The 17,257-nt window shown below is 40.9% G+C and overlaps 1 protein-coding gene across 2 annotated transcripts in view; it reads right to left on the bottom strand.

Moving 5' to 3' along the window:
* The window catches only part of CDKL2 (cyclin dependent kinase like 2), an 88,134-nt gene that overhangs the window by 29,628 nt on the left and 41,249 nt on the right, over window positions 1–17,257 (bottom strand). For both annotated transcript variants that reach the window (XM_073601020.1, XM_073601019.1), the window contains exons 3-6: window positions 8,734–8,928; window positions 4,241–4,419; window positions 4,037–4,149; window positions 1,621–1,760 (exon numbers count right to left, since the gene is read on the bottom strand). In XM_073601020.1, coding sequence (XP_073457121.1) covers window positions 1,621–1,760; window positions 4,037–4,149; window positions 4,241–4,419; window positions 8,734–8,928 — 627 coding nt within the window. The remainder of the gene's footprint in view (window positions 1–1,620; window positions 1,761–4,036; window positions 4,150–4,240; window positions 4,420–8,733; window positions 8,929–17,257) is intronic.

Genomic DNA, 17,257 nt, shown 5'->3' with positions numbered 1-17,257 from the left:
ACCATCCAGTGCTTTTAATATGTATGCGTCAATAAAAGACTTTATACTTTACCTTCTATGTGGGTGTGCTGCCGATCCGAAGATTCTCTATTCCATGCATTACTGTCGCATTCAGATCCAGATAAATACAGATCAGTACTTGGCAAATTGTATACCTATGAGCATTACCCCTAACAAAGAACAAAATGTTCCACAATGTGTATAAATGTCTATACCAGTTAGAAGGATCCTGTTTTTAGTGTGTATTTGATGAACAGTGGGGGATATTTGCTAAAACTGGAGCACTCAGAATCTGGTCTAACTGTGCATGGTAGTGAATCAGCTTCTAACTTTAGCTTGTCCAATTAAGCTTTGGCAATAAGCCCTCGTTCACATTGGGTCAAATTGATATGCGATTTGACATGTCCAATCGCATGCTAAATCGGAGCCTATTGCCAGCAACGGCACTGTCTGAATCGGTGCGATGCAGACTTTGCGGCGCCACAACGATTCCCAAAAGTAGTTCCTGGACTCCTTTTGGTGACTTTGGGGGGATTTCAATAGACATCTGTGCATGAACCCGCACAGATGTCTTTCAAATCGCCCCGAAGTCGCACTGAAATGCGGGTTTGAAATTGTGTGAGTTCAGGTGAACTCGTACGATTTCAATCCCGCCCTCAGTGTAAAAGAGGGCTAAAACCTGTTTTCCTTGTAGAGTTGCACCAGATTTTGCACTCTCCAGGTTTAGTTAATAAGCCCCACTGATCGCTATCAAAAGGTTCTCCCAGCATAGGATTCCAAAAAGCTCAAAAAATTTTGAATAGGAAAAAACAAACAGATGTCAACTAGCAAACAAATGATTTTATTCTGAAGTTCTAAAGGGAAATTAGAATAGTTTATATTAGGCGGTGTATTGCACACTGGTGGTGTCCGTTACCAAAAGAGACAAAACCTTGACCGTAAATAAAACTGATAGTGCACTGGCATAGTGTAAGATCCTCAAAAAAATCTTTAGTTGGTTTAAATAAATATATTCTCACGAAAGTTATAAAAAGACATGCTCCTTTCATTTCCATAAGGAACATCTCATCGACCAGCAAATGGACTCATACATCCATTAGTGCTTCATTTAAAGATCAGCCTCTAATATACTGGCTAACACAATTTGAGACAGCACTTCTTCATCAGAGCCAACTTCTGGGATATTATATTTATTTTAATCAATTAAAGATTTTTGAGAATCCTACACAATGTTGAATGTTAATCTAATACATTATGTTGAAGAAAGAACTTTGGTAGACATAAACTTGTAGATTCCATTGCTGTTGAATGCTGACATTAGTTTATAATTTTTAGTGAAAAGCTTGTCCAAATATCAGGAATCAAAAGATGATTACAATCAGCCCTTTAGGCCCCAGCTATGGCTGTGAGTGAACAGTAGTGTTGCCTAAATAACATATCGGGTATTAACTTTTATACTATAATCTGTACTAAAATGATAGATAGAATCAGTTTATTTACTATGAATAACAGTCACTTCACTCTGCACTGGATTTTAAAGGTGAGCCAAACATAGAATAAGATATACAACATTGATCATAATGAACATATAATTGTTATTTGTATATTATTATGTAATACCTTGGCTAAATCTAATATGAGAGAAGAAAGCTTAGGATATCGTCTTTCAAGAGGTTCAACCTCTTTAATTTCTGGCAAGGTCACTCCGGCGAATAGTGGGTTCTTATAGAAGAGATCCTGAAGTCGTGGTGTTAGGTTACCTACAATATACAGTTAAGTGATCTGTAATTTGTAAATGTAATGACAGTATGTTTATTGTGAAATGATTTCATTGACAGACATATCATTATCAGCCAAGTCTTCTGTGGTGCTCGCTTAATGAAACATTTGTATACAAACTCACATTATCCATTGTGTTTATTAATCTGACACAGGACAGCAGGGTTTATGTCATTTTATAGTGTTATCTTGTAACTGACAAAAATATTAACTTCACTATTTTGACATTCCATGATGGACAGTGATCTACTGTAAGTAGCCTGCAAAGCATGCATTTGAAATTTTATAAATTATTCAAAAAACTGCTTGACTTTTATTATATTTTTTCTGCTCGTATTAATGATTAATATGAGAGGAATTCCCATAGTTACAGCTGTCACTGTAACAGGGATTCCATGCTCCTTATATACATGCGGCTGCAGGGCGGGGATAACCTCAGCTGCTTATGATTGGCTGGGTCCCGTGACAGCTTCCTGGTGGGATAGCTCAGGCAGGTTCAGACTAGGATCCGAACACACTTGAGCTCATCCCTAGCCAATATGTTTCTGTTACAGAAAAGATTAATATCATATAATAATAATAATAATAATAATGTAAATATTATATTAAGGAGAAAGCAAAAAAGTTCCAAAGAAATAGATTCTTTCCAGCTTAAGCAGCGCTGCTTAAGATGGAAAGAACCTATTTCTTTGGAACTTTTTTGCGTTCTCCTTAATGTTATATTTGATTATAGCAGCTGCTTAGTTTAATTTACTTCTTATCTTGAGCGCTGGATAAGTGACCCTGTTTGCTTTTACTCTTTTGTGAATATAGCTGTAGAAAAGTGTACATTTTCTCATATAAACAGGCCTACTATCCTCAATGACATTTTCTTTTGTTAACAGTTGATATGGTGAGGCTGATTTACTAAAACAGATGAAAATCTCTCAATTAATGTTAGCTGTGTATACTTTGAATACCCAAGCATGTGCAAAAAACATGTGATTTGTTTTTCACACGATTGGATAAATTAAGTGAATCTGAGCTCAGTTTATTGAGTAAAGTTACTCCTTTAGTAAATCAGCATGATTGTTTTTGCACATTGACACAAAACCACATTAGGCAGATATAAAGGACAATAAAAATATTGAATACACTTCCAAGAGTCCCAAAACTTCAACACATGATGCATACACTCAATTATCTCAATATGCTGTCCAGAAGGTTAGTAGTGACCCAACCATCTTAACCAAATACAGAAGGAGAAGTCCTATTGTGAAACTACTCTAAATTTAAAGACTGCAGATCTAATCATTGTAATAATTTTTACTATAAATATCTAATTTCCCAGCTTTTCAAAATGTGCAACACCAATGGATTATATGTATTCATAACACAATAAGCATTTGACTTGCTATCTTTCCATAGCCCTCAGTCTTCTGATTCTCTATCCTCTAAACTTTCTTGCTTTACTGGTTTCCAGTTTAACTTTGAGATGCACATAGGAAGCTGAGGCTATCTCCTAACTAGTTCAGTTCTTCATCCTAACTCTGTGAACCGGCAATGCACCCACTGGTTGTTTTGCAACCTTATCCTCACTGTCTCAAGGAAAATTACATGAACTTTCTCATTTAAAGCAGTTACCACCCATTCCTGCAATCTTAGGTCTGTACGAGAGTTAAATCCAACTCCATTTATCTTTACATTTGACACTTCTGGAAGTGTCAGATGTTTGCATCCTCTGCCACACTCCTGGAAGTGTGTTGGATGTAAACAGGCTGTTGCTTTGCAAAAGACTCAGTATAAACCTCTTTTGCAGGTTGCACTTTTTGACATTAAACTCAACTACAGAATCACTTTAGGCAGATTTGCTTTGTTTGCAGGGCACATGGCCAGATTTAGGAAGTGAAGGCCTGTGTCGGTAGAGACAAAGAGGTGACTTTTCCTTGTATAATTATTGTTCTCAAATGGTTTACCGTGATCAGTAAAAAATACAGCCAACCCTTATAAGCCTATTTACATTTTTCACAATATTCTGAAACAGGCTAGGACCACTAAAGCAAAGAAGTGTTCTATGTAAAAGAGGTGATCCTAGCAAAGAGATGATACTTTGGTTGAGTGCCTACAGACTTCAGTGTTGGAAATCCAGCTCGGACTAGATAGTATTAGTAGCTGTACATACTGTATAACAAATGAATGCCATGCACACCAATTGTTGAAATACTGTAATTGCTGTTATTTATGTTTTACACGCATTTAATAATGAAATGAAATATACCTTGGCATTTAATGATATGGTATAATTGATCAATATCGGAGTCCCCAGGAAAAAGTGGTTCCCCAGTAAGCATTTCTGTTACCAAGCAGCCAATTGCCCATATATCAACAGCTCTGGTAAGCAAATGACAACAGTATTAGTTACTGAAAAACTTTCACAATCAAGAAACTTATACTATTGTACATTATTGCAAAATCATCTTACTTGCCGTACTTGATGTCCCCAACCAAAAGCTCTGGAGCTCTGTACCATCGCGTGGCCACATAATCTGTGTAAACCTCCCCTGGGGCAGCCAATGTACGAGCGAAACCAAAATCACACAATTTTACCACACCAGAATGGGAAACCAATATGTTTTCTGGCTTTATGTCTCGATGGATGATCTAGATAAAGAGGCAAAGTTTAAAGTTTATAAAACATAATAGAAATAATCCATTTCAACCAGTGGGTTTAGCTAAAAAAACTGAAAAGATTCCCCCCATCCACACATATGAGGTGGATGAGGGAATCCTCTCTGCTGCAAAATTGTATTCTGACAGTTGCCAGAATACACAGTTTAGCATTGTGGGCTATAGCTTGCAGTGCTGATTGAGTGGGGAAAATCCAGCAGGGCGGTTGTATAGAAGTCGATCAGTAGATCAACTTTTGTACAACCACAGTGGCCATGCATGGATCAAAATTTAGACCCATGTATAGGCTTTAGTCTAGCCACACATGTCATGATTTCTCTCATTTAACTCGGGGGAGGTTGAATGCGAGAAATCAGTAGATTCCCTTAACAAAGGTAATTCCTGTGGATGAAAGAATCTTCTCTGTTGGCTATTGTATTCTGATAGCCGCTGCTCCTGAAAAGTGAATGCATCTGATTGGCTATTCAACTTAGAAGTTTGCACCAGGCTCCTTTGATTTTCAGATGGAAATCTGCAGAGCCAGGTGGTGACGTAAGGTGCTCAAATCTCAGACAATTCATCAGGAATTGGCAACAATTTAAGTAACGTATGGCCAACATAAAGGAGTTAACCAAAACTCCATACTACTTCCTGTATTTCTCTTTTACAATAATGAAAGGATAAGATAGATTAGGATAAGTTATGATAGTATGAAGTCTTACCATGTCCTGGGTGTTGTCACTGTTCTGGCAGCTCCTGCCTATTCTTGAATACAGCATGTTGTCAGCTTACAAAACACTGGTTTGGTGAGTAAAAAGTTGCTACCTGCAGATGCAGTCAAGTGTGGCCAGTGCAGTGGCAGGCTTATGGATGTTATGCAACCCACGTACTGTATATCAAGTCTAAACCCTACTGTTGTTATTTGTTATACAATGTTTTTTTTACCCTTAAACAGACCAGGCATACCTGTTTTGCAAATACGTATGTAATAATGGAGATATATACATAGACAGACAGTTTCTCCCTAGGTGCCGGTTCACACCAGAACCTACTGCGGGATAGGCGCGTTCCGTGCACATTTCCCACACCGTATTAAAAAAACTTTTGCGATTGGATGTGTTGTTGTTTACATTGTTAATGACACCCCAAACATAGATTGTAAACACAGTGAGTTTGCAGGCACCAGATTGCATGGTACCACATGCATTACTTTTTGTGCTTTCCGGTGCGATTGGCAGCCCATTCGCTGCCAAATTGTATTGCAGGGGAACGCACAAGAACTGGCCCTAAGGAAAACTAATCTAGGGTTTCTATTTAAGGATCCTCATGCAGAATGATGTGGCAGGCCTTTAGTGGCAATTTTGCAGTTCTGGCATGTGGCAAAAATACTGGACTTTCAGAGTTTGTGGGCTAGTGGGAACTCTTTTCAGGTTCTTTAATAGACAAGTCGAGTTTAGAGTTGCCTATGAACATTTTTTTAGGATGATTTCTGCAGCCATGGTGGAGCCTTTTTAGAATGTATACATACATCTCCATCCAGGAGGGTATGGGGTTTTAAAAAAAAATAGCACTGTATAAAACGTATTGTAAGTTCAAATTATCAGTCATTACAAGTGGCCACGCAATGCTGCACATTGATCTTTATAAAGCCATTGTTAGATAATGACCACTGGGTAGTATGCACATGTTAATTCTCAGTGATTAACATCTGTAAGCAACTCCCCTCCAATCAAACATACATGCTTGTTCATGAGCATAGATGTACAATGGTAACAGCCTGGTAAAACCAATAATGCAATGTATGTGACCCGAAAAAAAGAAATGTATGTGAACATCCAAGTGCACAGTCTACTGTGCTCTTCCTAATTTATTCAAATTAGTAATAATCATAATAAACTAAAGGCATAAGGAAGCTTAATTTATTAGGATACTGCACTGTATACATTTTTTATGCTGTGCCACCTTGTTTTGAAATTTAGTATTAGTAGCACAACCAGAGGAGAAAATAATGATTGGCTACATATAATTAACAACTGCATTTCACCGATTTTGTCCCAGTCTGCAAATATATCTAAACATCATCGAGACACAAGCTAAGCTTTTCATTACAAGAGGTGTGCTGGAGCTGAATACTCTTCTGTTACTATATAAATGCACCTTAATTAAAGTTAACCGCTTCAGCCCCGAAAGATTTTACCCCCCTTCCTGACCAGAGCACTTTCTACAATTTGGCACTGCTTCGCTTTAACTGACAATTGCGCAGTCATTCGAGGCTGCACACAAACAAAATTTGCGTCCCTTTTTTTCCCACAAATAGAGCTTTCTTTTAGTGGTATTTGATCACCTCTGCATTTTTATTTTTTGCGCTATAAACAAAAAAGAAAACGGCAATTTTGAAAAAAAAAATATTTTTTACTTTTTGCTATAATAAATATCCCCCAAATTAAAAAAAAAAACTAATTTCTTCATCAGTTTAGGCTAATATATATTCTTCTACATATTTTTGGTAAAAAAAAAAAAAAAAATCGTAATAAGCTTATATTGATTGGTTTGCGCAAAAGTTATAGCGTCTACAAACTATGGGAAAGATTTATGAAATTTTTAATGCATTTTAATTTTTTTTACTAGTAATGGCGGAGATCTGTGATTTCTAGCAGTATTGTGACATTGCAACGGACAGATCGGACACTTTTGACACATTTTTGGGACTATTGACATTTATACAGTGGTCAGTGCTATAAAAATGCACTGATTACTGTGTAAATGACACTGGTAGGGAAGGGGTTAACACTAGGGGTTAATTGTGTGTTCCCTCAGTGTGTTCTAACTGTATGGGGATAGGACTGAGCAGGAGAGGTGACATTTCGCTGTTTCTACATAGTAGGAACAAACGACATGTCTCCTCTCCTCTGACAGCACAGGGATTTGTGTGTTTACCTGTACGGGGTTTCGCGCAGGAGAGCCATTCGGCCCCCATATATAGACATGAGGCAGTCGGGAACTGGTTAATTTGTATCAAAGTTGTATATAGCAAACTCTGACTAACACAATACAACACATGCCAGTATCTGCCCCTTCTTCGTCAAAGCCACCCCTGCCTCTCTGATGCACTGCTGGAGCCCTTGAAAACATTGTACAGTTTTGGGGCATACATATATAGTCTCCCACAATGCAGTGATTAGTGTCTAAGTGATGCTAATCTCGAAGCCCAAACATTGTCTCGAGAGAACAGGTTTTCAAAAAAAGAGTATTTATATAGGGTTTTTCTCCAGCTGTAGATTGGGAGGTATGTGGTGTTGCCAAAATAGGAACAGACACCCTGTGGTGCTTTCTGTATTGCACCATTCTTAGTTTGCTTTAGGCCGGGTTCACACTACTCCAACATTAAAGTCTCATGACTTCCAATCTGACTTTGCCCTGCAACATCTGTCAAACATCGGTCAGACTTCAATGAAGGGGATCCGACTTGAGATGAGTACAACTTAGGTCTGGTATTGATTTTGTTTTGTTTTTTCAATACATTTTGCACTGCTAACATGCCTCTGAGCACAAGTCACATGTCACAAATTGGATTAGTTAAGATGCTGATCCAACTTGGATACGACTTCAATGATATTCAATGGGCTGCAATTGGACCAAATCTGACCAAAGTAGTGCAGGAATCCTTTTCCAAAGTCGGACCAGTTAAGACGGCTCTCATAGGGAATCATTGATCTGTACACATCATGCAACACGTGCTCTCAATGTCAGGAGGTATGTCGCACCAGTGTGAACCAAGCCTTATACAGGTTTCCTTTAAATCAGGTTTACCTTAAACAGAGGTTTTACATTGATGCACTCATTGGACTTGCTGCACACAGGCCTTTGGAAACTATCCAAGACCTGCATGCCATTAACATAGTTTATAGCAGCCTAAAAGGGAGCTCCAGCATTCCATTACCAACCACGTATTTGGTTCCATGTACAGTAGCTGTATGACCAGCAATCCGGGATTGTATATCTGCATATGACAGCATTGCTTAGTGCAGTGGAAAGCATCTGGGTAGGACACTTTCCCTATGGCAAAATAGCCAAGTATGGATTTACACTCAGGTCCAATCCTGCTAATCCTTTAAGTCACCACTACTATCTTATCTTCTATACAGAATGTGGTGTTAACCTGTTTTTACCTTATGACAGGTAAATGTTAATCTAGGCTTTTATCAGGCTTCAAATGAGGTATTATAAGGTACACTGAAGTGGAAACAATTTGCAACACATCAATAAATATTACTTGCTGGCAACAACTTGTGCTATTGTGCTACTCACATTGTGACTGTGGCAAAATCCAATTCCTCTGATAATCTGAAACAAATACTTTCGAACTCGGTTGAAGTCCAATCCGCTGGGAAACTGTTCAAGGTCATCAAGCACTGTCCGATCCACAAATTCAAAGACTAAATACCACCGTTTCTTTTTCTTGCAAACTTCTAATAGGTTTACTAGGTTTTCATGGCGCAATTGCTGAGTAGAAAAGAAAAAGGAATTCAAATGAATTGAGAATAGAATGCAAACTTGTTAAATATATTGCTATCACATGTTAACTATGCTAAAAAATATTACCCAACAAGTGATATTCATATACTGGTAGTTGGAATGGTCTATAACAGAGGTATTGAATTAAAATTTGTGGAGGTCCAAACAGTAAAATGTTCTTCCCGCAGAGGTCCGATTTTGCATATTTCTGCGATGTCTCAGATCCTTCCTATCACATTTCCCTCATTTTATATCCCAATCCCATTCTCACATCAGTGTCCTCAGTCACCCACTTTACATCAGTTTCTCCTTTATATTAGTATCCACTGTCCCCTTCACATAACAAACACACACACAGCACTGCCCCCTCATCCCCCAACAACACTTGTCTCCCTTTACATCACATTTCCTTGCCCACAGCACTGACCTGCTTCAAATCCCCTACCCCTGCAGCATTGCCCCCACTTTACATCACATCTTTCCCCCACAGCACTGCCCCCTTCACATCCCCCACCACAGAACTGCCCTCCTTTACATCCCCCCCCCCACAGCATTGCTCCCCTTTACATCTTCCCCCCAGAGCTCTGCCCCTTTTACTTAACCCCCCACAACACACAGAACTGCCCCCCTTTACATCTCCCCCCACAGCATTGCTCCCCTTTACATCTTCCCCCCAGAGCTCTGCCCCTTTTACTTCACCCCCCACAACACACAGAACTGCCCCCTTAGAAATCTACCTACCAGCACTGCTTCCTTTACATCCCCCCCACTTAAAATAAAAAAAAAAAAAAATACTTCCTGTGCTATGGCTAGTATAATGGTATAAAAAGAAGCTGGTAGCACAATACTTAGGTACAAAATATATCAATATAGAGAGATAAATGCGCAGGGCTTCTGTAACATTAAACGTGAGATACTATACATGCAATGTGACTTGGCTTGTTTGTATTAACTGCATAAGCAACCTTCACTTGCAGCAATCAAAATAAGTGCAAAAAAAAAAAAATGCTATTGAATTCAGGGAATAATTAAACCATGTGGCTAGGATGTAAGAGTCACTAAAACCAATTAATATGGATGTTAGTTTATAGGGGAAATAGGTCCTTATAGCTATTCAACTCAGACGTGTCAGCAGGAAGGGTTCAAGACCATCTAAAGATCCCAGATAGAAAAAGCACACCACCCTTGTGCAGCAGTTGGAGGCTTACCAGAAATATATGACCACCAAATAGTGGTCAGACCCACATTAGATCAGTATAAGATTCACAAGGTTCTCTGATCACAGAGTCTCAATATGTGTATCCTGGATCCTATTTCTCCCTCAGGAGCAACGGTTCATGGCCAGATCTCATATAGCAGCCGACATAAAAACAAACAAAACAGTTCCCATAGTGAAGTTCAGTTTGCATGATATTAACTTTATTAAAACAGTATTGCACCCCTCCCCCCACAGCACTGCTCTCCTTTCACATCCCTGCCTTGTATCACAATAATGTGCTCTGCCCCCTTCACATCTGCCACCACCTTCAAATCACCCCCCCCCCCCCACACACACACACACACAACACTGCCGCCTTCATATCACCCCTGCCTTTCCATCCACAGCCATGTCCTTTTGCCTACATTACACAGAGTGGAGAGCAGCCGGGAGGCACAGCAGCACTGGATGAACAGCGGGGGCTGCCGGGGTTAACTTTTTTTTTTTTAACAAGCTGGTGATTGGTTGCTTGAGTCCTAGCATTCAATCACCTGCTAGTTAATAGAAAAATTTAACTTATGCAGCTCCCGCCCTCCATCCAGTGCAACTGTGCCTCCCGACTCTCTCCTTGCTATCCCCTGCCTCCCGTTCTCCGCGCTGCCTTGAGAATGACAGTGGTGGATGACAGGAGAAAGAAAGGCTCCGGATGGAGCAGCGGGTAAGTCCGCATGTGGCCTGCAGTCCGCCATTTAGTGATGCCTGGTCTACAAAGTGTATTTAGTGTAAATATATATAATGCTTTGTGGATTTTGTGCCAGGTTCTACAGAAACCTACCATGAGAGGAACATGAAGGCTGCCATTTCTTATTCTTCCTCTGAAAAATTGCTAGTTGCCTGATTGCATGATTTTGACAACTCAGCTGTGTCTTGATTTGGAATCTCTTAATGCTTTATGTCAGAGGGAAAAGGCTAGAAGGAAGGCTTTGACACCCATGAAAGCTAATGTCTAAGACCTGCTGTTCTTTTGTACATTGGGACCTAGACCCTGACGCTGCATATTTGACCATTCATGTTTATATGCAAGCCATTCAAAAGATATGTCTGACATCCAGACACAATTCAACCACCCTCCAATGTCTATGGCCAGTTTAAACCAATAAACATAGTGATAAACAATGTTTACTGCAATAAAGTGCTCCTAGATTTAAAAGGACAGTTGGCTAGCTCTAGAGCAGTCTTTCTCAGCAGGGTTTATTGGAATCCAGGGGTTCCTCCAGAGGTTGCTTGAGAAGAGAGAAATTTCTGCTTCTTACATATGTACTGTAACCAAATACACCAAGGATTGTTTTAACTACCTGTAAGGGCAACATTCTTCTCACTGATTTTCATTGTAAGGAAAAATTCTTCCCACTGACCACCAATATAAGGAACATTCTTCTGACTGAAGAACGATTTTGCTAGACAAGTTCTTAGCGATACGCTATACCATATCCATGCTGGACTGCTAACACTTTTAAGGCGCTTAATGCTATTTGACTGCTATTGCCTACATACGCTTGGCTTCTACTATCCCCATACATTGAGGGACATCTATCTGGCTTTTACATGGTATCTGGTATAAGCATACTTCAGTTTTGAGCTATACGCTGATCAATGCAAGTCAGTATCACTGGTTCCTGATAAGTGTACCATGTTAGTTTGAGAGATTAATACAGCGGTTCATTTGAATTTCCCTACACAATTACTGCAGTAGTCCTTACTGGGATAAGCTCTGTGTGGACTATTAAACTAGATCACTCCAACTGCTCCAGTCACTCCACTTGGTTTTGCGTGCATGAGTGTATGTGTGGGGCCCAGTATTTGGCGCCTTAGTGTGACAAAGTTGTCAACATTTTATTAGTAGACTGTTTTTAATAGAATATCCTGGGGGGGGCATTCCACTAGCATGGTGGAATCCCACCCCTAGTGTTACTGTTTTCATAATTGAATTATTAAATTATAAAGGTTGTTATTCTATAATTGTATCTTTGATATACCGTGGTTGACCCTCGTTACTGCTATCTTCAGGGAGACATCTCTTTATCTCTGGTCCTTGGTTTTGCGACTAAACCTGGTCACCTGATCTGGCTGTGGTACTCTTGGTTCCTGGCCCATTCTATCCAGGCTAGGGTTGGCTACCATATTAAAATCGCCCAGCCAAATAGCTGGTACAGATGAGTATCAGGACATAAAGGCAATGCCCTCGCTTAAAGTGTAACAGGGAGGTACATAGCAGGCTAAAATCAACAGGGGATTACCAGAAATATTGGCTAGTAAGAAAATACATCTACCCTGGGGATCCAGCTCCAACGATCTTATTTCAGAGGGGACTGATTTGGCAATGAGTATGGATACACCCCTGGAGTAGGTAGTATGAGTGGTAGGAGTGGCATGGAACACCCAGCCATCCAGGGTTTCTTCAAAACAAACTGCAAAGAGTCAATGACATTAGTTTCCACCAACACTATGACATCTGCACATTGATCTTTCAAAAATGACAGAACAGCAGTGTGTTTTAGTTTATCTCTGAGACCGCAGAAATTCCAGGTTAAACATTTCAAGGGGACCATGTGGGGGATAAGGGAAAATATGTGGGCATGGTGGAGATGGAATCCCCAGGTTTTGTCAACATATATCTAACAAAAAATAAAACGTTACAGGTCATTAAGACAAGTGTGTGAACTAGCACATAATCATCATGGCTCGGAGAGCTGTGTTGCGCATAAATAAGTGTCACCCTATTCCACCCCGTTCTACACACACCCCAACTTGTGTGAGCAAGTGAGTCCCAAACTGTGTAGTAAACAGAACAACCATAAACAGATGCAGCATACTTGAAGAAAAAGAAAAATCCCCTTTGTCTGTAGTAGTCCACTGGGGGGGGGGGGGGGGGGCAAAAATCATCTGAAGGGCAGTGGATGTAAAGGGACAGCTTGCTGGGTCAGAAAAGGCCTGTAGAGGAGGAATTACATTATCCACGTGGCTCAGGCGGTGTTGCGTCTCAGAGACCCAGTCCCACAGCTTGTGAAAATCCTGGTGGATCAAGGAGATGTCTACCTTGAATTCCTCAACCTTAGATGTTAATGTCACTTGGCAGGTAGAGATTGCTGCCAGCACTTTGAAGAACAAGAGGAGTCGCCATTTTCTCCCTGCGAGTTCTTGTCTTGACAGTGGAATTTTTCTAGTTTTACGACTGCATTCCGTTTTGTGAGGGGGAGACATGGCTCAGCTGTTGGCATAAGTTTAGTGAGTGTTTTTCAGGTGAATAGGATCACAGGATAGGTAGCAGGATAAAAGAGAAAGGACACTGCAGACGGAGCTCTGCTCAACTATGTCCTACGCCATGCAGCTTTAGGCCACGCCCCCCACCATGATATGTAGACATAGTAATTATTAGCAGGGTTCTCTGAGGCCTGGAAATTATTTCAAGAGTTCCTCTGTGTTAAAAAGGTTGAGAAAGGCTGTTCCAGAGATCCATCATTTAGTGGGTGTCTACCAGACCCACAGGAGAAAAATAGTTGCGAAAACTTCCAAATTAAATAAATGTCATGTCTATGAACATCAATAGCTTTCGTGTCACAATTTAGACATTATACCAATTTTTCTCATTCTGTTTTTCTGCTGTACTTCTGTAAATGAAATATATATTACAATATTACATATAACATTGTTCACTTAATGTAATTTTTTAGTTATTTAATGTGACCCTTGGCATTGATGAACATCTGTAATGTTTCCATGCAAGTTACATTGCATTTAGTGATAAGTAAAGAAAAATACCCATAAGAACATTTCACAATGAAAGTTAACATTCACCAATAGAGAAAATATGGCAACTATAGGCTAAGGACATTTGACCAGCAGGGGAAATGATGAAATATGTGCAGTCTATAGAGAATCTTGTGCAAACAGTCGAACAAATAGGAGTTCACTGTGCTAATCTTCAGCTGTAGAGTGAAGTGAAGTGACAGTAGTATAAGGCTCCATGCATACTGAAGCTCATAAACTGATCTTTTTGGAAGTTTGGGCGTTTTTTTAACAGCCCATAAACTCCCCTCTATGTTTTCCTTTGTGTCCATGCACACATGGATGTTTTTGGACGTTTATCAGCAGGGGAGTTTATGAGCTGTCTGAACTTCCTGAAATCGCATTCAAGAGCAGTCCTAAAAACACCAGATGCCGTTAAAAGCTGTTAAATGCAGTTTAACACTGTATACAGAGCGTTAAGCCTCGTCGGGCATTTCTCTGCCTCTATTCAAATCAATGTTTCCTTATGGGAGCTTATTGATTTGAATAGGTGCTTTGGGGCATCACCATGTTGATGAGGACAAGGGCCTCTTCCCGACAACCCTGGTCAGTGGTTATCGGAGTCTGCGGGCGGGGGCTTATTGGAATCTGGAAGAACCATTTAGGAAGGGGGCCCCCAGATCCTGGCCACCCACCCTATGTGAATGAGTATGGTGTTGACTCGATGCGATCTCCCGGTGTAATGCTGGGTCCACCGCGTGCAATGACTTATATTGGCATGGGGCGGGGCCACCCGCCGACATCATTCGGAGGCCCGTCCCCTTGTGATGTCATCGTCCCATCATGCCCCAGATGGTGATGTCATAAGGAGGTGGGGCCTTCAAATGATGTCAGCAGGTGGCCCCCGCCTCATGCAAATATAAGTCATTGCATACGGCAGACCCAGCATTACACTGACAGTTTGCGTCGAGTCAACATCAGGAGAAGAACAGAGGGAGAAGACAGCAGAGAAGACCCGGCAAAAGACTCCGGAGAGAGAAGACACGAGAGAAGAGGGAGAAGACAGCTCAGAAAGAAGAAGAACCCGGAGAGGGGAGAAGAACCAGAGAAGGAGAAGGACCAGCAGAGGGAGAAGACATCACCGGAGAAGGGAGAAGAGCTAGACCCCGACAACCATCAGCCAGGGTTGTCGGGAAGAGGCCCTTGTCCTCATCAACATGGGGACAAGGTACTTTGGGGTGGGGGGCGCAGGGCCAGCAATCCAACGTCCAGAACTACTTTTTTGAACATCCTGTGTGCATGGAGCCTTATTATCACTGCTAAATGTGACAGCCTCCTCCTGGTTGTTAGGTAGCCAGAACCCATCCTAACAACCAGTGATTGAACTCCACCTGACACATTCAGCTATCAGACAGAAATCCTGATTGACAGGTGAATGTAAACAATCAGCAGGGATAAATGTGTGAAAAAAAAAAAAATGTTGTGGCGTATACCCCCCCGCAAAAAAAAAACAAAAAAAACTAACTTTACCAGGCCCTTTAAGTATTTATTTTAGCAGAGTGATTTTTTTGTAGAACATATATATATATATATTTTATTGGAATTGCAATTGCAGATTAATTTGAATGTACAGTTACCGTGATTTTCACAAGCTATAGAAAAAGAACACAGGAATAAGGAACATGCTCAACTAGTTCAAGTGTAGGTCACACTTTCATCAGGCAGGATGCTGGCAGTTTGCTCATTTTGTCACTCTGCCTGGTATCAGATAACTGGCATTTCTGGCATCTGCTCAGTCATCCAGCCCTAAAGTGAAATTCTACGTGCACTCAGACACTGAACAAGAGGATTTTCCGCCATCCCCATGGAAGTCGTTTATAAATAAAACTGCTAGTCATAAGTGCCATGCGTTGTGCTTGTCAACAACCTGCTTCAACACATTGGGATAGTCTTATAACTGGTACACACTATGAGGTTGTTTTTCCCCGTTCAACCCGTAAAAAAACTGTCAGCTCCGATCAGAGCCGCTGTACTAACTATGCAAAGTTAGTACAGCGATCTTTCCTGCTGAGCTGTTGTGTTCTGACAGGGGGACGACCCACCCCACCAGAACACTCCGATCAATGCTCTCCACCATTCACTGATCAGGAGTCGATTGGCTGCTGGTTTTCCAGCATGCTCATCCGGCAGAAGCCGACCAAACGTCTGGCTTCTGTTGGACAGGGTAGCATACAAACGGACTGAATGTTGGCTTTTTTTTTTTTAACCTTTTTTTTTGTCTCCTGACATTCGGCTTGTGTGTACGGGGCTTAAGTCATTATTTTAATTATATTTTAACATATTTTCATTTTGATTACAACAGGTATTAAATATGCAGTTACTGAAATAAGAAAATAAGAACTGCAGTGAACATAAAAAGTTAACATCCATAAAATCTGGTTTTGTGACCTATGGCAGAAGCAAAGGCAAGCAAAGTTAAACAGCTATTTGCTTAAGGCTCAGTTTACACTGGAACCAGCTGCAGATCGCACAGGAACGCTGTCTGTCAATGTTCTCCATTTTAGGGACAAATCAGGGCCAAATCTATGCCTGAATTCGGCCCTGACACGGAGCCAAAGATGCACAGTGTTTCTGTGTAGTGCGCTCCGCAGCCGCAACGGAGATATGTGAACCGGTTCCATATAGAGCCGGTCACATTCTCCTGCTATGCGAATTGGATGCGGGGATAGCTGCATCCAATTCGCAAAGGTGTGAACCCAGCCAAAATGTATGCACTACTGGGTTTTATGTGATGACTTTTACAAACAGTTTGGCTCTAAAATACTACAATATAAAGCACCGGTATTCATTTTTGGCACTGAATTAAGGTGGAAACATGCTTTTGGCATGATAAGTCTTGTTGCATATCACCTAGTCTACTTAAGTGCAGTGATACAGGTTCCAAAAAGTTACTGAGATAAACCATATTGGTGAAAGTAAATTTAAAAGGCTAGGGAAATTTCAAACAAAGATTCCATATCATTTTGTCCCCACCATCATGAGCTCAACTAGGCACCCCCCAAAGCTCCATGCTTTGTTGTAGAGTTCTTGCGCACCCTGCCTTGGTGTCTACCTGGGCAAGGGAGGAGGGGGGGGGGCAATATCTTCCTGATGTTCATGTACTTGTAGGCAGCTGGAAGAAGAGGAGCGGCTGGCCGGATGTAGACTTTGCAGCTGGGTGAGGCTGGATTGGGTATCAGAAATAGGTACGTGTGCGGCTGAGCGGGAGGTGGGGGTGGGGGGGGGCACTTACCCTTTAAGTTGGAGGGTATGACTACTGCAATGACATGATCG

This window comes from Aquarana catesbeiana, linkage group LG01, assembly GCF_042186555.1.
Source record: "Aquarana catesbeiana isolate 2022-GZ linkage group LG01, ASM4218655v1, whole genome shotgun sequence".
NCBI classification, from domain to species: domain Eukaryota; kingdom Metazoa; phylum Chordata; class Amphibia; order Anura; family Ranidae; genus Aquarana; species Aquarana catesbeiana.
This window is presented reverse-complemented; position numbering and strand designations above follow the sequence as displayed.